Raw genomic sequence first — 23,758 nt, forward strand, 5'->3', positions numbered from 1 at the left:
GAACGGCGCGAGGACGACGCCGTCCGCTTCCCCGTCCCCTCGACGTCGTCCTCACCCGCCCTCGCGGTGACGTCGTCGCCACTTCTCTTCGGCTCTTTCACCTTCGTAGATGACATTATTTTTTCACTCGCCGCCGCTTCGACTCGCGTGCGCCGTGATGGCGCCCCGCAGCGCGTGATTCGGAACCAGCGTCGTCGTGTTCAGCCTCAGGTTGGTGACCGGGCTCGTCAACCGACCCTGAGAGAACCACTGCTCGATCGCGCGCCTCTCGTACGTGTGCCCGTCGGTAGCCACCACTGGGTCGGTCATGATTCCTTGCGTGATAGGACACAAAAACGCCTTTTCGACTCGCGTCGCGTGCGACTCTTTTTCCGCAATCTCCTTCTCCGCGGCCTGCACCGCTCCGGAGACGTCCTCCAGCTCACCCCGCAGCCGCTGGTTCGCGGCGAGGAGATCGGCCTGCGCCATGCTGGGCGGCGCGCCCGCCGCGGTGAGCAGATCGCGGACGGCGCGGACGAGATCGTCGGATGAAACTGGATTGGTTCCAAGAGACGCATCCTCCAATCCGGAATCCGCCCGATGGCTCGTCGGCGACGCCGACTCGACGCCGGGGTCCGCGGGGGTCACCGCGTCGGTCTGGGGCGGGTCGCGGCTGGCGGTGGGTGTCGCTTCGGGTCCACCGCGACCCGAACCGCCGCCCGCCCCCGCCCCCGTCTCGTCCGGACCGAGCTCGGAGACGAGCCGAAACGTAAACACCTCCGACGAAAGCGCCTCGCGCGTCTCGCCGCCGGGACCGGACTCGAGGAGGACGCGAGTGAGCGCCGCGCCCTTCACGGGCCTCGTCGCGGACACCACCCTCGCGTACACGTACCGATCCTCGTTCGTCGCGACGCCGCCGGACGACGACGCCCGGGATTCCGCAGCCGCCGCGGCAGCCTCGCCGGGGGAACCGAATCGACGAACGCTTTTAATCGCGCACGTCTCGCCGGCGACGAGCGGTCGAAGCGGCCGCGCGGCGAGCAACCTCGCGTCCCGGGTGAGGACGACCGCGCCGGGGTCGCCCCTCGCGCTCGCCGCCGACGCGTCGTCCCCGTGCGCGGTGTCGACGGGTACGTCCGAATCACGCGATGACGAGTCATCGCGAACGTTCCCGCCGAACGCGGCCGTCGTCGATTCCATCGCTTTTGGATCTTCGCCGGTTGACGCCGCCGCTTGGACGAGCGCGACGAGCGCCGCCGTCGCCGTCCCGTCGTCGCCGACCCCCAACGCGGACGCCACCGCGCGCGCGAGCAAGGGCGACGCGAGGCTGCCGCGGGCGGTGGGGTTATCCGGCGGCGACACGTACACCGTCCCCGTCGACGCGTCGAGAAAAGCGTGCGTCGTCGCGGGGGGACCGAGCGTGACGTCAAAGCATCCGCCGCCGTCTGATTCCGCGTACAGACCGGTTCGAAGCGAATCCACCACCCGGAAGCTTCCGGACACGTCCCGAAGTTTCTCACGCAGCGCCTCCCGGGTCGAAACCGCGCACCCGCGCGCGCGGAGCACCGCGTGGAGGGCGTCGGCGAGGTCGTCGCGAGCGAGGGCGGCGGCGAACGCGAAAGCCTCCGGCCACTCGGCGCCGCCCTCGCTCGTCCACCGGGCCCGCGTCGTCGGAACGCGGCTCTCGTTCGGTGATTGGTCCGGACCGACGTGTTCATCTGGAACGTCGTCTGGAACGTCGTCTGGAACGTCGTCTGGAACGTCGTCTGGAACGTCGTCTGGAACGTCTGATCCGTCCACGACTCGGCGCTCAAACACCGCGTCTCTCACGGCGCGAATACCCGCCGCCGCGCACGCGTTCGCGGGGACCAAATCGTGCGCCAGCCGCAGCTTCCGCCGGTCCAGCCTTTGAAGCAGCGACCGGGGCGCGCCCCACGCGTGGAAGAGGGACGTCGAAGGCGCCAAAACCCCGAACGAATCCGGGACGGGCGTCGTTCCTTCGCGTCGCCTTGGAGCCGCAACTCCTTTTTGAGCCGCAACCGAAGACGAAGACGAAGAAATTTCAAAGCCGCCGCCGTCGACTTGGCCGGCGGCGTGGCGAAGGGCGGCGACGGCGGCGCGCAACTCGTTGGGACCGAGCGCGCGACCGTTCGCCTTTTTCGCGGCGACTCGAAGCGCCGCGTCCGCATCCGCGGGCGTCAGCTCGTCCCGTAGCCCGAGCTTCCTAAGGAACCCCGCGTGTTCCGTCAGTGAGGACGGCAGCTCAAACGCCAGCGGCGCGAGTTGCGCGGGCGCGCGGAGCCAGAGCCGGCGAGGCGCCTCCGTGGACGCGCCCCCCGCCACCGGAACGAACGACGCGTCGCTCAACGCCTCGATCTCGCGCGCCTCCAAAGCGTCGACCCCGCCGAGGTCGCCGAGGACGGCGAGCGCGGCGGCGACGGCGACGCACGGGTCACCAGCCGCGGGTGTCCACCGACCGAGCGCCGCGACTCCGCCGCCTTCGTTCGGCGAAGCGCCCAACGAGACGAGGTGCGCCGCCACCGCGCTCGCGCCCGGCTCGCTCTTGACCCTGAGCCTGGACCTCGCGAACTGCGGCGGGACAAAGTCGGGTGGTAACACGGGCAGGTGCATGAACACGGAGGCCCAGTGCTCGGGGAGCATCGCGTGCGAGAAAGACGTCAGGACGTTGCATCCCGCGCAACCGGGCCCCGGCTCCCCGGGCACGCCCAGCGCGGCTGGCACGAACGGCACCCCCAACACCACCTCGCACACGTTGGCCGTGTAGAGGTGCGCGATGTTGTCCACGAGGTGGTTCGCGAGCATGGCTCCCGCCGCGATGACGAGCCCAGCCTCCTTGTCCAACGCGGCTTCGTCGTTAAAATCGTCGTCGGAGTCGTCCGAGTCCGCCGTCGTCGTTTGCGCAAGCGCGAGATCCGCCGAGGTCGGAGCTGGGGGCACCGGCGGATACCGTCTCGCGCCAGCTTCGGTGGGGTACGCGATTCCAAGACCGATCGCCCTCGCGGCGACGCGCGTGGCGCACAGCTGGAACAGCGTCGCGTCCACCGTGCTCCTCAGGCCGACGTCCCTGAGCAAATTCAGCCAGTCCGCGTCGAGCCAGGCGCCAGCCGGAAACGCTCCCGTCTGTCCCCGGAACACCGCGTGAAGTAGTTCAACCTCGGGGTCGTACAAGTTCCCCGGCGACATCAGCGCGTCCGTTCCGTTAGCCTCCACGAACCTCGCGGCACGCAGCGCGTCGCAAAGCGGTTCACTCTCCTTGAGTCTGGGCCAGTGTCGCTTGAGGTACGTCAACGCGGCTGTGCGCCCGGGGACGTTGAGCTTCTCCAGGCTGGGCGCTATGAACCTCGCCAGCACGTCCGCGTCCGCCAGCTCGGGCACGCCCAAAGCCTTATAGAACTCCCTGGCGTCGTCCTTGAACTCGAGCAAACCGCCGAAGCTGCGCAAAGTCTCGGCGAAGGCCACGCCGGGCGGGCAGGTGACGTACTCGCCCGAGGTCAGATCCGTTCGATCGCCCGCCACCGTCGCGAAGATGGGGAACGATCGGATCACTTCCAAACCCTCCTCGGAGGCGGCGAACCCGCTGACGACGTGCGACGCGGCGAACAGCGAGAACACGGCGCCGCGAGTCTCCTCGTCCACGAGCGCGAACGACGGCCGGCCGGCGCCGAGGCACGCGCGGATCTGCTGAGCCTTGAAGGCGATGACGTCGGATGCGGTTCGTATGGACGCGCCCCTGACGGTTTCAACCGATTGGTCCAGCATGCGAGCGCACGCCTCGCCCGCGGCGTCCCAGTCCAGAACGGGCGCGCCCACGGTCCGAAACATGGGCTCGAGCCACGTCCACTCGTCCTCGACCGCCTTCTTCGCCGCCGTGACGTCGGTCCTTCGAGCGGGAGATCCAAGACCGGCGCGAGAGGGGGAGCCGAACAAAACGTCGCGAATGGGTGAAGCTCGCGGCTGATTGGATCCCGGGCGCGCGAACGTGACGTCGTCGTCGCGCTCGTTCACGTCCACGTCCACGTCTCGCTCGTCGACGGTGTCGTCGAGCGTCTCGTGGCTGAGAACGGACGAATCGAGCGGATCCGGCGACAGCGGATGCGCGTGAATCGTCGGCGCGGGTGGAACAATCACCGCGGCTCTGTGCCCGACCCTCACGAGCTCACCCCCGCGGATGGGAACCAGCGGCCACGCCGCGAAAGCGTCCACCGCGACGGGGCCCTGCGGCGCGATCTCGTCCCAGAACGCGCGGAGCCATCGCGCGCTCGGCACGCGCTCGCCCTGCGCGAGGCTTCCGTCCGACCAAGTCACGACGGGCGCGGCGCCGCACCCCGCCGGGGTGAGCCGCCTCGGCAACACGTTGGGCAGCTCCGTCGCGAGCTGCGCGGGGGTGAAGACGGACACCCTCAGCTCCGACCTGAACTGCGCGTGGCGCACCAGGGCGCCGATCGTCGGGGACGTCGTGAGCGCCGGGTGCAGGAATTTACCCCGCAGCGTGGGCACGAGCGCGACCATGTTTTCGCTCCCGCTGTACAGCCCCTGGTGGCCCAGCGCCGCGGGCGCGCCGCTCGCGGTGGGAACGGGTATCCCGGAGAGGTCCCTGACCGCGGAGAGATCCAACGGGGGACCGGCGTTAGCGGCGTTAGAGGCGGCGTTTGACGGAGGCGCGATGCCAGCCTGACCGAACATCTCGTTCACCACCGACATTATGCCGTCGATGGCGTCGCCACCCGGAGGTCCGTCGCCCGCCGGCCTTCGCGCGTGACCGAACATCGCCGGTATGGTCCCCTGCCTCGAGGGCGACGGCGGCGCGGAGGTTCCGGGCCCGGGGACCGGGCCAGGGTCGATGTCCGAGCACGCGCACTCCACGAGCTCAACGTGCGTTCGCACGTCGGCGGGGGGAGGCTTGGCCCGAAGCAGACGACGGAGCGCCGAGGCGGTGAGCTCCCTCGCCGCGGTCACCGCGCCCGCCGCCGCGAGCTCCGGCCTGAGCCACGCGGGGGCGTCGAGCACCGGGAAGTGCCTGGCGATGAACCCCGCGGCGAGGGGCCTGGCCACGATCCGCGATGATCCGTTGAACCCGGGGGCCCAAGTCGCGCCGTCGACGCCTTCGTTGACGGCGAACCCGGCCGGGAGGAAGTATCCATCGGAAGCCTTGACGAGCGCCCTGGACCCGAGAGACCGAAACAAGGGCTGGTCCACGAGCTCCTTGTACACGGGATACAACACGAGCTCGGCGACGGGGTGGCCCTTCCCTTGGCCGACGACGCCCGCGCCCGCGCTCGCCCGTCCGGTGACGGGTCGACCGTCCGGATCGAGGTCGGGCGGCGCCGGCAGCCCGACCCGCTCCGCGAGGGGCCACATCGAGTAAAACGTATCCGCCGGGAGCTCCGGGGAAGGCGCGACGCGGGCGTGCCCCACCATGGCGCCGTACGCGGCCGCGAGACACTGGCACAGCGCGCGGTTCCACTCGCGCCTCGTCGCGTCGGGAGCGGGCGGGCGGCTCGCGTTCGATCCCCCGCCGACCGAAGCCGCCGGGTCATCCAGGAATTCCGCCAACCCGCGTCCGCCGCCTCGCTCGAGCGCGAAGTGCGCCATGACCACCGCCGGCAAGCGCTCGAGCGTGCGAGCCACGGAGAGGAGGCCGTCCGCGCCGTATCCGCCGTCGTCGTCGCCGGATGATCGCTTGGACGCGTGTGTCGGCAGAGGGGCGCACACGCCGCGGCCGGGTTTTGGGGTGGCGACCCGAGCTCCGCCGGCGGCGAAGCGCCTCGCGGCTAGAGCCTCGAGTCGGGCGAGCGCGGGCGGCGGCGGCGGGGATGCCGGATCGACGTGCGCGCCGTCCCGGGCGACGTGGCTCGCGGCGGCCGCGAGCGGGAGGAGCATCTGGCTTGAGCTCTTCCTGTCGAGCGCGATGTCTCTGGCCTTCCCGACGCCGATCGCCGCGCCGACGACCCACGTATCCGTCACCGGCGGGCTGTTCCCCGCCGTCTCGGTGAGCGTGACCACGTGCGCGGTGCGCGTCGAGTTACCGCCGCCGAACAGCGTGGTGAGCGTCGCGCGTCTCCACTCCTTATCGTCGATGATGCTCCGAGGGGTCGGCTTCTCGGCGCCCGAGCTCGACGACCGACGCGGCGGGGGCGAGGTGAGGCGGACGTCCACGAGAACCTCTTCGCCCACGAGAACCTCATCGCCTTCTCCGCCGTCGCCCTCCGCCGTCGGCCCGGTCGGGGTGTCACCCGTTTCGAGCGGCGTCTCGCGGCGGCAAACGGCGCGTATGTCCGTCAGCGACGATGCGAAGAGGAGGATCCTGTGCGCGTCGGCGGCGAAAGTCGCGAGTACGTCCCGCATAGACTCCGCGTCGTTTGCGGACGCCACCGGGGCGAGCGCCTTTGGGTTGGACGCCTGATCCTCGGTGCGTAAGGGGAACCTGATGACCGTGCAGTTACCGCAGCCCGCCGGGTCGGCCCCCGCGGCGATGAACGGCGCGAACTGATCGATGAAACGCGCCGCGAGTTCGCCGCCGTCGAGCGAGTACGATTTGGCCGACCCGTCGGAGCCGCCCTCCTTCGAGCCGCCCAGCGCCTGACCGGTGGGGTCGAACACGCACAGCCGCCCGGCGGACACCGCAAACACCGCGTCGGTGACGTGGCAGGCGGTCACGAGCCCGTTACCGAACCTGACGACCCGCCTTCGAAGCTTGAACGGTGCCGCGGCGGAGAGGAGCTGCGCGATTTCCTCGGGCTGCAGGGGCGCGCCGGTGAACTTAACCGTCACCGCGGGACCCTGGAACGCGGCGAGCTGCGGGAGGAGCAGCGACCTCGCGGGGTAGGTGTTCGCGTCGAGCGCCACCTCGATCCCCCTGGCGCCCGCGGCGTCGGCCACCTCCGCGACGTCCGCGAGGAAGAAAGCCGAGTCGTTGTACATGGGCAGGAGCCTACGAAGCGTCTGCGCGCTCGGGCACGGGAGTCGGTCGGTGGACCGTTTATCGACGGCGAACATGTCCCGCAGCGACCTCGCGCCGAGAACCTCCGCCGTCGCTTGCGACACCGAGGGGTGAACCAGGCGGATCGTACCGCGCGCACCCTCCAGGAGCCAATCCGCGTCGTTGTTCACCAGCTCGGCCGCCGGCGCCATGACGCCGACGTGGTCCGGGAGCGCGAACAGGCCGGCGACGGTGTTGGCCACCCTCGCGGCGTTGGGCACGGATGGGTACGTCGACCCGGCCCCATCGACGGCTCCATCGACGTTCCCATCGACGTTCGGAGGAGGAGCGAGCGCCTCCGAAGCAGCCTCCGCGAGCGCCGCGGCGAGCTCCACTTTCTCCTCTGTCAGCGCGGCACCCCCCGCGTCTTTCGCCAGCGCGCTCGCCGCCCTCGCGAAATCTTCCGGCGAGAACCTTCGCCTAACCCCGAGCGCGGCGAGGAGTGCGGAGTGCGCCGCCAGCTCCGTCGGGACGCCGTGGAGGTACGGCCTTAAATCCCCGGGGCAATCCACGGCCACGTCGGCGGACGCGACAAAGCCAGCGCCGGTCCAGAGCCAACGCGAGTCGCCGAGGATCGTGCCCGCTGCGTCCAGGTCGGCTCCGCCGTTTGCCGCCGTCTCCGCGAGCTTGGCGTACGCCCAGGGCAGCTCCTCGCCGATGACGCGCGCGAGGTCCGAGTCGGGTTGGACGCTCGGGTTGGATTTACCCAGCTCCAGCAGTTGCGCCGCGACCACCGTGCTGCTGAGTCGGTTCCAACCGAGTCTGTCGATCAGTAACGGCTCTAGGACCATGGGTTTGAGAGACTCGTGCTCGCGCAGGGTCGTCTCCGTCGCCCGCTCCGCCGACTCTCTCTCCTCCTCCAGGAAGGCCTCCTCCGAGGTGGCTCGATCCGCGCTCGAAGGGGCGGTTTGATCCGCGTCGGAAGAGGTCGTTTGATCCGCCACCGCTTCGGGAATTTCCTTGACCGTTTCGGTTTCGGTTTCGGTTTCGGCTTTTCGCGATGTCGCCTCCGAGGCTGGCGGGGTGAGGTCCAAGACGCGCATGCACGACGACGCCGCCCACGCGTCGCTCGGCGGCCTCGTCGCCCTCGGCGCCGCGAGCGGCGGAAGCGCCCTGCTCGAACCCTTGTTGGGCCAGGGCATCGCTGGGTGCGGCGGCTGGGTCAGCGCGGGGCACCAAGCGATTGACGAGAGTTCCCGCCACACGGAATTCGACCCGGCGCCGTCCCCGTCCCCGTCGTCGTCGTCTTTTCGCTGGAAAACCGCTCCGGGCGGGGGAAGCTCCGAGCCGCCCTTCGCGGTCGCGGCGGCGAGCGCGTTCAGGTGCGCGAGCAGCGCGCGCCCCCTCGCGACCGCCGCCGCGACGTCAAAGTTGGAAGCCGCCATCTTCTCGACGGAGAGCGCAGACGCGACGAGCCCCTCCCCGCCCAACATCCGCCTCACGCCGAGCGACGCGAGCGCCTCGACGCGAGCGCCGACATCGAACGGATGCGCCGGGAAGTGCTCGCGCGGGTCCAGTAGCTCCCTCAGGCTGCGTACCCTCGGGTCGAACAACTCGTCCGGTCGTCTGAGCGCGCCCGACGGGGTCGGAACGCACGCGTTTGCGCAAACGGATCGGGTAAGGCGTTCGACGTCGCCAGCGCCGGTCCAGCTCGCCTTGGCGTCGCTCAGCGCAGCGAGAACCGCGTCCAGCGCTCGCGGCGCCGTGGATGGATGCAACTGACCCCGCGCGAGTGCGGGGAGGACGCCGTCGGAGAGCATCGCCGCGTTGGTGACGCGCACGACGCCGGCGTGCGTCTCGAGTATCGAAGCCTCCGATTCGCCATCCAGCCTGAGGAACGGCGGGTGGAGGAGGTCCTCGTCGGCGCCCGCGGGGGCCAGCAGCGGCGGCGGCACCGACGCGAGGCACACGAACCCCTCGGTAGAGTCAGCGTCCTTGTGGTGCGATGCGGCGGACTGGTACGTCTCGAAAATCGGGAGCGAGCGCACGAGGTCGAGCCTGGCGCCCTCCACCGTTCCGCCGGGCGCGCCCCGCGCGAACCAACGCTTCTGAATCAGAAACGCTCGAAGCGCCCTCCTGTTGGGCGCCGCTCCGAGCGTGGCGTTAGACGCGAGCGCCTCGGGAACCGCGCGAGCCGCCGCGCGCCACCGTTCCTCGGGCGATGCGTCCGCCGGAACCGACGCCGCGACGTCGGGGTCGAGCGCGGCGGCTGCGACGGCCGAGTCCAACACCCCCGCTGCCGTCGCCGGTCTCACGTAGTCGCCGATTTTCGGATGCGAGACAATCGCCCCTGAGACGTCGCCTTCGTCGAGAGACTGCACGCGCATCGCCAGGAGCGCATCGCGAGTGTTCTCCGTCCAGCCTTCCCCGCGAACGACGGGGCCGTGGGGAATCAGCGGCGCGAGCGAGCCGCCGCCGCCGATCGGAAGCATCGGCCACCCCTGAAACGCGGAGAGATTTTCCCCGCACAGCGCGGCGAGCCGGCGCCACAGAAGCACGAGCATCTCGGGGCTCGGGTGACCCTCCTTGGCGTTCGGGCGCCACTCGACGACGCGACCGCATCCCACGTACCCGTTGACCCGTTGGCTCGGGTGCGCGGCCCACTGACGGGGCATGATCCGCGGCATCATCGACGCGAGCGCGTCGCCGTCAAAGTTTCGGACGTTGAGCTCGGCGCCGGCGGGTCCTAGACTGATCCGCTCGAGCCTCGCGAGACACGTCAGCGAATCGCCGCCGTCCCAGGGTTCGCCGCCGCAGAGCAGCGTACGGTCCACGAGCACGTCACCGGCCCACTCGCGAAGCAACTCCATCTCGGACTCGTGGGGTATCAGGTACGTCGGGCCTCGATCGCGCTTAGCCTTCGATGCCTGAGACGGCGGCCGTTTCGGTTCCCCATCCCGCCGTTTCGGTTCCCCTTCGGTTGAACCCAGGAACGCGAAGCGTCCCAACGTGCCGTCCACGAGCGGCACCAGCGGGACGCCCTCGAGGTCCGCGGCGCCCATCGGGTCCGCCGGGTTCACGTCCGACAGGACGTACTCCAGGAGAGCCAGAACCCTTTTCCGCGAATCGAGCGCCGGGTGAGGGACGTCCCGTCGGCGCAGGATGGCCCGAACCGCGCCCGGGGACAGCCGGCGCACGGCGTCGGGTTCGCAGTGCCGCGCGAACGACTCGCACACGTCCTTTGGCGCGCCCTCGACGAGCCAGATGCCTTCGGCTCGCAGCGCGTCGGCCAGCGCGGGCGGCGTCGGCTTGTCGGCGTCTGGGAACATCGCGGCGGCGGGCGCGACCCACCGGGCGATGACCTCGGAACCCGGGCTGCTAAACGGATCCGTCGCCCTCAGGCAGGGAATCCGCGAAAGGTTCGAATAAAGCGGCGGGAGGATCAGCGACCACGGCGCGTTGTGCGACGGCGCGGTGGGAAAGAGGGCGTAGAACGCGCTCGTGGGGCCAAGCTGCTCCGCCGCCGCCTCCAATGTTTTGGCGTACGCGGGTGCGCACGCGTCTTCGAGCAGAGCCTGGTTCCACTCGCTCCTCGCCGCGCCGCCGCCCGCCATGTCGCCGCCGAACCAGATGTCCCTCCGGTTGGACGACAGCTCGAAGTAGGCGTTGACGTGGACGGGCAGCCCGGTTCGCACCGGCAGGGGAAGGAAGCAGAAGGCTCGGCCGTCGCAGTGACCGATGAAAGACTCGCCGTCGTCGGGGTGCGGCACCCTCGCGGCGATGCCGACCCACGGGACCAAACCCCTGCTCACGCCGGTGTCGGACAACGCCAACGCCCTGGCCTTACCCCCCGCGAGTGAGCTGCAGACTAACCATCGCTCGCGACGGATGGTTGTGCCGACGATGACCTTGGCGTCGTCGTCTTCTTCGCCGAGTGACTCCGCCGTCTCTGCGGCGCGCATCTGCACGTCCATCCAGCCGACGGATGTCGGCAGCGATTTCTCCGGCATCGTTCGAAGCTTCTCGACAAACTGCTGCTTCTTGACCGCGGCGACGGGGGCGACGCCGCGGGAGAAGGCGGAATTACCCGCGACCCACTGAAGTGTCGCGGCCCGTGGGTCCTTATCGTCCTGAAACGCCGGAATCGACACCTCGTACACCAACTTTGGCGCTCGAGAATCGCCGCCTCTTTCGTAAACGCCAATTTTTCGTACGTTCTTCAGGAACAACAGCGTCTGCGTGGCGCGTTCCCTGAACTGCTCGAACAGCGCTCGGACCTGCGCCGGGGTGTACGCCTCGGGTTTGATCTCGCTCGCTCGGGCGGCCTCGTCCGTTCGCAGCGGGAAACGGAACATGGTCGCCGGATACGAGGCGGTGAGGTCGCAGCCGAAGGTGTCGATATAGCCGGCAAACTGATCGGGAAACTGCGACAGCAGGGGGCTCGCGCCGAAGGCGATCTTCAACCCGGGCCTCGCGGGAGTCGCGCCGGGCAGGTGCGTCGCGTGCGGGTCGAACATCACCAAATAGTCCCCCGAGACGAAGGATGGCAGGTCGGTGAAGTGATACACGGCGTTGAAACCGAGTCCGAACCGTCCCGCCGCCGCCGGCCTGTCAATCTTGCTATCCTGCCCTATCCTCGCGATGTTGTGAAAGTCCTCGGGGGAAAACACCGCGTCGTTCCACGCCACCAGCGCGGGGCCCTGCCACCGCGCCATCTTCGGACCCAGGAGGCTCTTATCGCCGCCGCGGGTTTGGTCGAGGAGGAGGCGGACCTCGGTGGCGCCTGCGTCATCCGCGTTTTGTACCAGCTCCGAAACGACTCCGGGGCCGTCGGCGTACGCGTCGAGGATGTGCTTGAGCCTCGTGGTGAGCGCCTCGTGCTGCCCGAACGCCTCCGCGCTGCCGTGCAGCTGCACGTCGATGTCCTCGGACGCCTCCGCGAGGAGCGCGAGGCGAAGCGATCGAACGCCCACCGCCTCGGCGGTTTGCGAAGGGAGTTTGGGGTGCGACAGGCGGACGCCCTCGGGAGGGGCGAGCCAAGGCGCGTCGTTGAATCGAACCTCAGACGCCGGGACGAGCGCGCCAGACGCGTCGGGTACCGGCAGGGAACTCCCTTCAGAACCCACCGCGTCGTCGGAGCTCCCTGCAGAACCCACCGCGTCGTCCTCGTCCACCAGCGCGGTCCTGAGGGTCGCCGGGGGGTAATCCGCCAACGTCCCGAGCACCCAGAGCGCCAAATCCAGCCGCGATCCGTCGAGCCCGCCGCCCCCCGCGTCCTTCGCGAGGCCGCGCAGGAGCCGCACGTAGTCGCTCGCGCCAAAGGCGTCGCGCACGCCCATCGCGGTGAGCAGCGGGCGGAAGCAGGTCAAGTCCGCAGGCAGCACGTGAAGGTACGGTTTTAGGTCGAGCGCCCCCGAGAAGGCGACTGATTCCGCTCTCGCGAAACCTGTACCCACCCACACGACCCGCGCCTCCCCGGGCAGCCGGGCGATCGCGTCGGCAAAGCCGCGCGAGTTGAGCGACGTCGTGAGCAGGGCGTACACGCGCGGGACCGCCGCGGCGAGCGCACGGCCGACCGCGGGATCCTCTACGGACGGGTGCGCCTCGCCCAGCGCCAACAGCTGGCTCGCGAGCGTAGCCGCGGGCACGCCCCGCCGCCACCCCAGGATATCGGCGAGAGCGGACGACTGAGGCTCGCGCGCGAGCACGCGCATCGTCGCCGAACACAGCCACGCGTCGTTAGGCGGGCGCGCGTTATTCGGGGCGGCGACCGGGCTGAGGTTCTTCGGCCAGGGTAAACCGGGTTCGGACTCGGGCGGCTCGGTGGCGACTGGCACCCACGCCACGCTGGACAGCTGCGCCACGAAAGCTTCCCTCGGTAACTCGGCGCCCTCCTTCTTTCCCCCGTCTTTCTCGTCCTCCTTGCCGAACATCGAGCCGAAGAAGCTCTTGACGTCCTTGACCGGGTCCGGCGCGAGCATTCGGGTCCCGTCGGGGGTTTCGAGGTAACGCAAAATAGCCCAGCCCCGCTCGTTCGCGGCGGCGAAATCGTACGCGTCACTTTCCACGTCGCCGAGCCTCTCCGCGGTCATCGCCGCGTCCAAAACGGCCGTCTGAGTAACGGTCGAGCGCATACCAAGCGACGCGAGGATACCGAGCGTCGCGTCATCGTCGAACGGCGCGGTTGGGAAGCTCGTGTTCCTGTCCAGCAGCGCCACGAGCTCGGGTATGCGAGGGTCGTACAAGTGCGTCGGAGCCGCGAGCGTCCCAGACGCGGTGGGCACAAACGGAGATATCGCGACGGCCCGCGATAGGCTCCCGTCCCCGGCGCACAGCGAGGGAAGGCGCCTGAGGGCGTCGAGCATGGCGTCGTTCCTCGCGCGCGCGGGCCGTATGCGATCCAGTCTGGAGAGCACGCGTTGCCGGAGGAACTTTTGGTCGGTGAGTCGCTCGACGCCGAACCGTTCGACGAGGACGGCGGATTCCTCGTCCGACGACGGATTCAAAAAGTCGGTTCCGAGGAGCGCGGGGTCCGTGCCGCGACGGGGCGCGAGTTGCAAAGGCGCAGATACCAGGTCCAGCAGGGGAGGATCGCGTTTCCCCGGCGCGTCGTCGTCGTCGTCGTCGTCGTCGCCAGCTGTGGGTTCGGGAAACGCTTCGTATATTCTCAGCGACGCGAGCGACGCGATGCGCTCGGGGTTTGCCGCGTCAAAGTCCGGCCCCTCCGACCCGGCGCCACGTCCGAACCACCGACGCCGCAGCACGAAGCCCCTCAGGTTCGCCGCCTCCTCCCGCGTGAACGTCGGGGACCACGGGGGCGTTCCTTCGCTCGCGGCACAGCCGACGGCTCTGGCGAACGCGTCGGCGAAACCCGCCGCCGACGCCGGCGCGAGGTAACCCGCCATCGCCGGGTGGTCTCTCATCGCAGGGTGCACTCCCGCGGTCGATCCCGCCAACGTCCCGACGTCGAGCACGTGCACCCCCGCGGCGCGCATGGACGCGGCGACGTCGGCGGAGACGCCCGTCGCGTCAATCAACGGAGCGCCCAGCGGGACGACGTACTTTTTCGATCCCTTCGCTCCATCGCATACGACGGGCAGCAACGGGAAACCCTCGAGCTTACCGAGCGCGCGGGTGTCCGATGCGACGGACCCGAGCACGCGCCACACCAGCGCGAGGTACTCGTCCGATATGCCCGCCGCGGATATCCCGCCGCCGGCCGTGTCGTCGTCGTCATCCCAGTCCCAGGGTACCGGCTGGTACGCTCGCCGCGAAGAACTCTCACCCGCGTCGCCCACCCGAGCCCACGCCGTCGGCAAGACGTCGGGCATCAGATCCACGATGGCGTCGTCGTCTATCGGGGACACGTTCAGCGCGCGAGTCCCCGCCAGGGTCTCGAGCCGCGCGACGATCGTTTCGTCGCACGCGCGGTCCACGCACCTGCTCGACGCGCGGGCCACGAGCCGAGCCTCCTCCGCGCCGGGCACGTAGAGCGGCGGAGCGCCGACACCCCCCGGGCGAATGACCGCGGCGGTTCCGTCCGCCAGGGGAAACAGCGGGACGCCCTCGAGCGACGCCGCGGACGCCGGGTCGTCGTCGATCACGTCGGACATGACGTACCTCAACAGGACTAAGACGCGGTCCCTGGGTCGATGGGATCGTTCGGAGCGTCCGGATTCGCGAAGCATTCGCCGGACCCGCTCGGGCGAGACCCGCTCCGGGTTGGGAACCGCGTGCTCCTCGATGCGCTCCAGCACCGTGCTCGGTGCGTCCGTCAGGCGCATGCCCTCGGCGACGAGGGCATCTCGCAGGGCGTCGTCGTGGGCGAGTTCGTGGTCGGGGTGGACGGCGTCCGCGAGAGCGATCCACCCGCCGTCGTCCGCGGGGGTGTGAAGAACCTTTGAACCTTCAAAGGCGATCGTCGCGTACAGCTCGCGAACGACGCCGTTCCACGGCTCGGGTACGTTGACGTCCGGGAACAACGCGTAGAACGCGGGAGTCGGGCCGAGCATGGTGGCGACCGCGGCTATGAGTCGCGCGTAGCACGGCGCGCATACTTTCGTCAGCAGAGCCTGGTTCCACTCGCTCCTCGCCGCGCCGCCGCCCGCCATGTCGCCGCCGAACCAGATGTCCCTCCGGTTGGACGACAGCTCGAAGTAGGCGTTGACGTGGACGGGCAGCCCGGTTCGAACCGGCAGGGGAAGGAAGGTGAACGCCCTGCCGACGGTTTTCGCGGTCGACGACGGATCCGTCCCGAGCTCCGCCGCGACGGACGCCCACGGCACCAGCTTCATCCCAAACTTCTCGCGACCGGACGCCACGAGCGGCGCGAGGTCCGCGCCCAGCGCGTGGGACACCACAAACGTCCTCGTCCCCGTCTGATCCCCGTCGCCGACCGCTCCACCCGTCGTTTCCGCGTACGCCCCCGCGCCGATCGAGTCGAAAGATACGGTGAACACCTTCGGAGGTTCACCCGCTACGCCCTGGGCGCACGCCGCCGACGCTCGACTGAACGCGCTCCTGTTCCTGCGTATCTCGCTCGCCTCCACCGCGTCCCCCACGCGCAGTGAACTCCGCGCCATGACCCGAGGCGCCTCGTCCCCGGGTCCCCACTCGAGCACCTCCACCGTCTCCACGTTCTTCAGGTAGAGCATGTCCAGCGTCTTCTCCCGCGCGAATGCGAGTAGCAACGCACGGACGCTCTCCGGGGTGTAGTGCGCCTTGGACAGTCTGGAGCGCCTGGCCTGCGCTTCGGTGCGCAGCGGGAACCTGAACATCGTGCCGGCGAACTCGCCGCGAACGTCGCAGCCGAAGGCGACGAACGGGGCCCACTGGTCGGGGTGCCGTGAAAAAACGTCGTTTGCGACGAAATCGACGCGCTTGCCCGGGTTGGCCGCGGTGACGTTGGGCAGGAACTCGCAGTGCGGGTCGAAGAACACCGCGTGCCTGCCGCTGACGAACGAGGGCATGTCCGTGAGGTGGTAGACGCTGTTGAAACCCACGCCGAAGCGCCCCGTCTTGCCAACCTGCGTCCGCTTGACCGAGTCGCCGATGCGCGAGATCGACTCGAAGTCGCTCTCCTTGAACGTGGAGTCGTTGAACACCAGCAGCGACGGGCCCTGGAACTGCGCGAGGCCATCGTACGCCAGCGTTTCGGTGCCGTGCGAGCGCTCGTCGAGGCATACCTTCACCGTCCTCGCGCCGGCATCGTCCTGGGGTTTTGGGAAGGGGCGAGGGGGTCGGATCGTTGAGGACTGGGCACCCTGCTAACAATACGAAAAGAGGGGGATCGACGACGGGGCGCGCACCGCGTTCTGGACGAGCTCCTTGAGGATGCTGGTACCCTCCGGGTAGTTGAGGAGGATCTCGCGTAGCCTCGCTGTGAGGTCCACCTTCTGACCGAAGTCATCCCAGACGTCGCCATCGACCGGGTCGTCCATCTCGCCTCGAGACGGGCGCCCTCGGTTGTGACCGCGTCCGCAGGCAGTCCACCGTTTGATTTGTGTTTCGTAGTCTAGCACTATTTCGTGTTCTTTTACGTATGAGCGCCACACACAACACGCTCAGACTTAACCATAAATACGATCGTATGGAAACATACACACACGTTACGAAATTGGATAAGTGAGAGCATGATTGCCGTCGAGTCACGAGTTGGTTGGAAGGCATTTCCCGACATCGACGCCACAACTCGGGGGCGCGCAACGAGATCGTTGCACCGAACCGTGGATCACGCGAGTCGAGCGAGCGCGTGAAGCGACGACAAAGCCGAGTGGGCGCGCCCGACGAGTCCAGGGTCGGTTCCTACGAAGGGAAGCGAGCGAGGGGTACCGGACTCGTCAGTCTAGGTTTCGGATAAAGATGAGCGCCGTGCGGGCCTTGTCCTCCTCGGCGGCGCGCGTTCGCGCCCCTAGCGGACGCGCACCGCCTCGATCCCGCGCATGCGTCGTCTCCAAGGTGGCTGCTGAGGGCTCGGGCGTCGACGTCTCGTGCATCGTGTCCTACGAGGAAACCGCCGCCGGAGATGCCCTCTACTCGTTCCATCACGACGACGCGAGCACGGAGGAGCGTCAACTGCTCTTCTCGTGCGACGGCATGGACGTGTACAGCGACTCGGTGGACGATGGGGACGAGGACGCGCCCGAAATTCTCGCGGATCCCGTCGAGAACATGGAGCTCGTCGCGGTTGTACACGCGGACGACGAGCTCGAAGAGGACGCGGGCGTCGAGGAAAAGGAGACCGCGCCGCCCGAGGCGCGCCCGCCGGTGTTTGTCAGTTACCGCGAGGAGGTTGGATGCTTCGAGGTGTGCCTGGACGTGTCGCGCGGCATGAGCGCCACGGGCATCTCGTTCGCGCCCGGGCCCGATGGCAGGCCGTGTGTGGTGAGCGTCGACGTCGACGGCAACGCGCACGGGGAGGTGCTCGTCGGAGACGTGCTCATGGAGACGTCCACGGTTGAGTTTCGCGGGTCGCTGCAACCCGCGTGGCACGACACCAAGGATTCGTCCTTCGCCGAGAGCATGGCGGCGATGAGGAAGTGCGCCGACACGCTCACGATGAGGATGTGCAGGGACTACGCGCCGAGCGATGCGATCGGCGTCGGGGCGGAAACGAGCGGAGGGGAGGGCGGAGACGACGGGAGGTCGTGGGCCGCCAGGATGGCGGGAGCCTCGGCGAGGCGATAGCGCGGCGACGAGAAAGTAAACGTCGCCGTTGTTTTGTGATTCATTCATTGTTGTTGGATTCTGGGGCTACGTCGGACCCCCGCTAGATGGGCAACCTCGCAGGAAGCTTCTCGCGTTCCAGCTCGTTCACGCTCTCCTTCATGCGCTCTTCGAATAGCTCCGTGGCGAACGCATGCAGCCGGACGTCCAGGTGATTGATATCGCGAATCCGGTCGAGCAGTGACTGCGGGATGAGCTTTCGGTCCTCCTTGACGAACGGCTCAAACTCGCCCTCCACGTGCTGGTGCAGCGACCTGAACGCCTTCGTCTTGAGCCTCGAGTACTTCCTCTTTTGCGCCCGCTCGCACTCCCTGTATCTCTGACCCAGGGGCATAAACTCCGGATCCGTGCCAAAGTCGTCGATTTTAACTTCGTACGTCCCCGGCGCATCCTTCGATTCCTCGGCTCGACCCTCGGCGAGGATGTTCATGGAACCGTACGCGTCGAAGCCGTCGGCGCCGTCGCATAGGAACCCGGCGTCCGTCTCGTCCCTCCTGGCCTCTCTCAACCGCTCCAACAGCGTGTCCGGCGCCAAAACCTTCGGGTCGTCCGACGCGACGTATCCCGCGGGGTATCGCACGATGCCAATCTGGAATCCCATCTCGTTGGCGCGCCAGTCGTCCCTCTGGTGCGGCGTTATCGCCACGTCATCCGGCGAGACCCCGGTCGCGATCGCCAGCGCCGCGCGCATCGCGCGCTCGTACCCCTGCCTCCAAGGCAGCTTCTCGAGCTGATCGCCCGTGAGTTTATCAAAGTTGAACACGAAGCCCACGACGGCGGCGGCCGGCTCGTCCTTCTTGTTCTTGTCGAGCCACCGCGACATGCGGTTCTTGAGCGTCGCCGTGTGCCGCGGCGGGGGCCTGTTCGGGACATAGCTCGGCCCCGACATGTGCATCCCCAGCGCCGCCGACGAATACACCAGGCTGTCGTCCAGCCTCTCGTGCACCACGGTCACGTCCACCTCCTCTCGCAGGCGCCTCTTGGCGTAGTCAAACAGGATGTCGACAGTCTTTTCGTTCCAATACCGCCCCGCGTCCCGGACGCATCGACGGAGTTTGTGGGCGTGCGGCTCAGTCTCCGGAGACGCGTTGGACGTCAGTCCCATGAGCTGCATGAACTGTCCGTTGTGCAGGTCATCGTTCGCCATGGGGAGCTCGATGAACTCGTGCAGAGGGGTGTAGACCGAGTTGTTGTACACGTTGGCGATTGACCCCTTTCTCCCATCCTCATCCACGCGTTTCTTGTACGCTCGAAGGTCTCGGTCGATGTGCCGCACGACGTGCTCCCACGGCCACACCTCCCGCGTGCTGACCCGCCGCTTGTTGTTGGTTTGCACGTCGTTGCCGAACGAACGCACGGAAACCTCCACGGCGAACTCGTAGGAGGAGAGGACCCGAGCGACGGGATCGCGGAGCATGGTGACGATCTTGGGTTGCCGGTCGAACCGCTCGACCAGGGAGTAGTCATCGTGCGTCGCGAGCATCTCGCAGTGCGGGTCGTGCGGGTCCATCCGAAGCTCGTCGTAGCTCTTGTCGCAGCGTTTTGGCTCGGGCGTGGCGAGCTTGAGGAAGCAGAAGTGGAACGACCGGCCAGCAGTGCGCGGGATGTGGAGGAAGAAGAGCAGATCCGATTTGCCCCCTTTCGCCATCCGCGCGGCGTAATCTCGCTCCCTGCGATCGACCCACTCCTGCGCCGCCACCTCGCATTGCTCCTCGGACCACATCTTATTGTCCGACGCGTCATCGTTGTCCAGTATCGGCAGTTTCAGAGGCCGGTGAAGGTATCCCTTTTCCGGCTCAGCCTCGACCTCGCGGGTCGCCTCATTGTCCCACCTCGGCACTCCCACCCCGGGCGTGTCTCCCGTGCGTAGAGGTCCGTGATACGTCTGTCGATACACGTCGTCCTCCTCCTTCATCCGCGCCTTGTCGCGCAGGTACTCAGCCTTCTCCTCGGGTGTCATCCTAAACTGCGGCGGGATCTCTTTCACGATGTCGTTAGCGAAGCCGATGTCGTCGGGCACCTTAGCGACGGTGATTGGCACCGGCTCCTGCGGGGGCGACGCGACCCACGAGTCGTCCATCGTGGCGACGTACTTGACGCCCCCGCCCACTTGCCACGTCTGACCCTTCTCCGATTTGACGTACCCGGGGTCCGGGACACCCTTCGGCATCTCCACGACGGGCTCGACGGGCGCGGAAGCTCGCTTCTGCAGGCGGGAGAGCCTGGCGCGCTCGGCCGCATCGCGCATGACCCGCGCGGTCCCATCCTCGTGGTCAGTGCCGAGGAAGATGAAGTACACGGCTCCGCTGAGTACCACGAAGAGGAGCGCCCACGGGAGCCACGAGCGTTTGCGCCCGACGTCCCGCGCAGTCCGCTTCGTGGGGAGGAGGGGGCCCCTGGATCGCATGGCGGCGTGGTGCGACCCTCCTGACCTAGCCCCGCGCTGTGATCAGCGGCCGCGGCTGCATCCGATTCTTGGCGGAAAATCACAACAAAAAACGCAGGTGCTGGATCGTCGTTCAAATCCGTCGGGCCCTCCCGACCCGCACTCCAGGGTGCACAGGATCAGCTCGTGACCTCACCATGGCCCCGAAGAAGAAGGCACCGAAGACTGTGCCGAACCAGGATGCGGAGCTGCGCGCTCTCAAGCAAGAGAACGAAAGGCTGAGGGCGGAGATGAGCGCTATGCGTGAAGCGGGGCAGGATGGCGCCGCCTCGCAGAAACGAAAGCGAGAGGATGGGTTGAAGTGGTGCAGTCCCGGCCAGGATTCGCTTGGACTGAATGACCAGCTCTCCACGCACGAACTCGAGCGGTACGCGCGCCACATGTCGCTCCCAGGCTTCGGCATCGAGGGGCAGGCGAAGCTTAAGAACGCTAGCGTGCTCATCGTCGGCGTCGGCGGTCTGGGATCTCCCGCCGCTCTGTACCTCGCCGCTGCGGGCGTCGGTTCCATCACCCTCTGCGACGGCGACACCGTGGAGGTGACCAATCTACAACGACAAATAATACACGCGGAGAACAGGGTCGGAGTTGCCAAGGCCCAGTCCGGCTTTTGGTCGTGTAAGGCGCTCAACCCTTGCGTTAACGTCAAGGTTGAGCTCAGGGGTTTTACCAAGGACAACGCTTTTGACCTCTTGTCAAATCAAACAGTCGTCCTCGACTGCACCGATAACGTACCGACGCGGTACATGCTCTCGGATGCGTGCGCGGCATTGGCCATACCGTTAGTTTCCGCGGCGGCCGTGGGTCTCGAGGGACAGCTCACCGTCTATAATTTACATCCAGACACGCCGTGCTATCGATGCGTGTGGCCCAAGCCTCCCGCGGCTGGTGACTGCACCAACTGCGCTAGAGGCGGGGTGTTGGGGCCCGTGCCCGGTGTCATGGGTATCCTTCAGGCGCTAGAGGCGGTCAAGGTCATCGCCGGTCTCGGAGAAACGTATGCCGGCAGGATGTTAATCTTTGACGCTTGTTCCGCCGCGAGGCCGTTCACGGTGATGAAACTTCGCGAGAGGGACACAGACAAGTGCACGGCGTGCAAACCTTTTGGGTCCGCCTATTCGGATGTGACACAATTCAATTACGAGAAGTTCACTGCGGGGACGTGCGCGGTGGCACCAAAGTCAAAACTGCAAGAGTTCATCAACAAGGAACAGTCGGATCAAACCAGCAAGTCATACGTCTCATACGTCGGAAAGGACTGTGGAATCCCGATGGACACGAAGGCGAAACCTCCGTGTGCCGGTGACAGCGATCAGTTATATCGCATGGACACGCACACATTCTCCACGTATCAAAAGAAAACAGTCATTGACGTCCGGCCGAGGCATCTATCGCAGACTGCCATGCTTGAGGGGGCGCTGCAGATTCCTCTGTCAGAGATGGAGGAACGCTTTGCAGAGATTAAAGGTCACACGAAGAAGAATGACGAAGAGTGGGTCATCGTTTGCGTGTGTTCAAGGGGAAACGATTCACAACTCGCCGCGTCGTGGCTGCGATCGAAAGGATTGAATACTACTGATCTCATCGGTGGAATGGAAAAGTGGAAGAAGGATTGCGATCCCACGTTCCCAAGGCTGGTTTGATGTTAGTCTATAGAGAGGACGTAACTTCTTAGTTAGTTAGAGGACATAGGCTGGTTTGATGAATATCGCAATCTCTACCACAGTCACGAAGCCAACCCGCGCCCTTCCCTGTCCTTCAACCGCTGTGCGGCACCCTCCCTGCTGTCGCAAGCTTCCGGCCACTCGCACCCGCACGCGCCCTCCCTCCTGCGCCGAAACGTGAAGCTCACCCTCCTCTCCTCCCGCGCCTCGCATTCGTCCTCGCCGACAATCGCGTCCCGCTTGCGATGCGGTATGTAGTGCAACCACCTGTACCTCGCCTCGCCGTGCAGAACCAGCAGCGACCGCGGAGGCATCGATATCGCCCTCCTCTCCCTCGGCTCTTTCTCCCCACCCTCGTGCAGCCGAAATTCCATCACCGCGCGACCCGCGAGCGACAACGACAAAATCGTGGGCCCAAACGCGCTGTGCGTGTCCACGTGCGGCGCTATCCCCACGCCCGCCACGTACTCGTTCACCGTGAGCTGATCGCAGTGCACGCTCTCGCAAGCACCCGGCGCGCCGCACGAGGCCGCACGGCCAAGTAACCCGGCGACGAACGCGGGCATCGGCGACGTTTTGTCTCTCGCGTCTCTGGTCCCGTAGTCGAACGCGTACCCGTAGTGGAGCACCCTCCGCTTGGCGAGCCCTTGCCACCGCTCGTCCGAGTCCACGCACGCCAGCATCTCGCGCTCCTCCTCCTCGGTGACGAAATCCGTAATCAGGGTGACCCCCGGCACGCCGAGCGTCGCCGAGTCCCGCGTCGCCGCGCACCACGTCTCCTCCTGCTTAGCTCTCGACTCCGGTTCCCCGCCCGTCGCGTTGGGATCGCTCGAGAACCGCACCCAGAGCCTTCGATCGCCCAGGTCCGGTCTGCACGTCTCGTGCGTGGCAGCCTGCGCCGCGATCGCGTCTTCCACCCGCGACATGGTCACCACGCACCGCGCCATGGACGGGTCGAACATGTCCACCCCGTCCACGTCCCCGTACTCCCCGAACGATTCCCTCACCGCCTCGGTCGAGACGCCCACGCACGGACCCACGCCGTTGACAAAGAGGAACCGCGTCGGCGCCAGCGAGTGCCGAGGCTTACTCAGAGGAGGATGAACGATGGCAAGAGGAGAACGATGGCAACGCTCGTCGGTAACACTCGTCGCCAGCTGAGTCGTCGTCGCCGCGTTCACAGCTGGGTTCAGTGCGAACGATCTGAGCGCGTCGCGAAATTCCTTGCTGAGCGGCACCCCGTGCCCGCCCTCGTGAAAGAAGAACTCGGGATGGGCGAACGACCTCGCCAGCGCCTCCGTCCGCTCCCTGGATACCATCCTGTCCGCGTGGCCGTGCACGTGCATGGACCGCACGGTTATTCGCGCGGCGTGCAGCGCGGCGGTCGCGGCCGGGTCCATGGGCTCAAAGCCGGAGAATAAGACGGCGAACCGGACCGTGTCCCTCAGCGACGGCACGAGCGCGAGCGCGAGCGCCGCCGCGGACGCGCCCTGCGAGAAACCCAGGACGCCGTCGAAGGGTCCGAACATTTCCACGGCGTCGGCGATGACGGCCGCGGCGTCGTCCCAGCCGCGCATCTGCCGCGACTGCACGGGACGAACGGGAGCGGCCGACGAAGATGTAGTCGGGTCGTCGCCGTCATCGTCGTCGCGCGCCGCGCGCGTGGCGGCGACGGACGCCGCGGCGTTCTCCCCGACGAGCCACCACGCCCGGGGGCCCACGCCATCGCCCGCGGTTCCGAGCGCGGACGCGTCGTCGTCTCCGAACGCCCCCGACGCATCGTGCGGCGCGTCGATGAACACAAAGTCAATCTTCTTCTTGAGCTGCTTCCTGATGCTCCCCGTGCGCTGGCGGAAGGTCTCGCCGTTCTGCGTGAAGCCGTGCAGACACAGCACCCGCAGCTTTTGATCGGCGTCGCCCGCGCCCGAGCCGCCGCCCATCCCCCTCACCGACACGCGCGTGCGTTGCGCCCAGAACTCTGCCCGGACTTTCCCTTGGACTGATACC

General features: G+C 67.4%; 5 protein-coding genes across 5 annotated transcripts; 1 reads left to right on the forward strand and 4 right to left on the reverse strand.

Annotated features, from left to right (window-relative positions):
• Positions 1-123: 123 nt before the first annotated feature.
• Positions 124-16,359, reverse strand: MICPUN_103424 (predicted protein; the record flags this gene model as incomplete). The annotated part of the gene is made up of 2 exons (XM_002509257.1): positions 124-16,131; positions 16,228-16,359. 2 exons carry the CDS (start codon positions 16,357-16,359, stop codon positions 124-126), a joined length of 16,140 nt encoding a protein of 5,379 aa, XP_002509303.1.
• A 364-nt stretch (positions 16,360-16,723) lies between these two features.
• MICPUN_52526 (predicted protein) lies at positions 16,724-17,653 on the reverse strand (the record flags this gene model as incomplete). The annotated part of the gene is made up of 1 exon (XM_002509258.1): positions 16,724-17,653. The coding sequence occupies one exon, from the start codon at positions 17,651-17,653 to the stop codon at positions 16,724-16,726; it is 930 nt and encodes a 309-aa protein (XP_002509304.1).
• Positions 17,623-18,455, reverse strand: MICPUN_109266 (predicted protein). Its single transcript, XM_002509259.1, has one exon. It carries the CDS (start codon positions 18,333-18,335, stop codon positions 17,688-17,690), a length of 648 nt encoding a protein of 215 aa, XP_002509305.1. The 5' UTR covers positions 18,336-18,455; the 3' UTR covers positions 17,623-17,687.
• A 1,874-nt stretch (positions 18,456-20,329) lies between these two features.
• Positions 20,330-21,817, forward strand: CNX5 (molybdate synthesis cofactor 5; the record flags this gene model as incomplete). The annotated part of the gene is made up of 2 exons (XM_002509019.1): positions 20,330-21,282; positions 21,397-21,817. 2 exons carry the CDS (start codon positions 20,330-20,332, stop codon positions 21,728-21,730), a joined length of 1,287 nt encoding a protein of 428 aa, XP_002509065.1. The 3' UTR covers positions 21,731-21,817.
• Positions 21,814-23,070, reverse strand: MICPUN_86885 (predicted protein; the record flags this gene model as incomplete). Its single annotated transcript, XM_002509260.1, has 1 exon — positions 21,814-23,070. The coding sequence occupies one exon, from the start codon at positions 23,068-23,070 to the stop codon at positions 21,814-21,816; it is 1,257 nt and encodes a 418-aa protein (XP_002509306.1).
• Positions 23,071-23,758: the final 688 nt, after the last annotated feature.

This window comes from Micromonas commoda, chromosome 12, assembly GCF_000090985.2.
Source record: "Micromonas commoda chromosome 12, complete sequence".
Classification (NCBI taxonomy): Eukaryota; Viridiplantae; Chlorophyta; class Mamiellophyceae; order Mamiellales; family Mamiellaceae; genus Micromonas; species Micromonas commoda.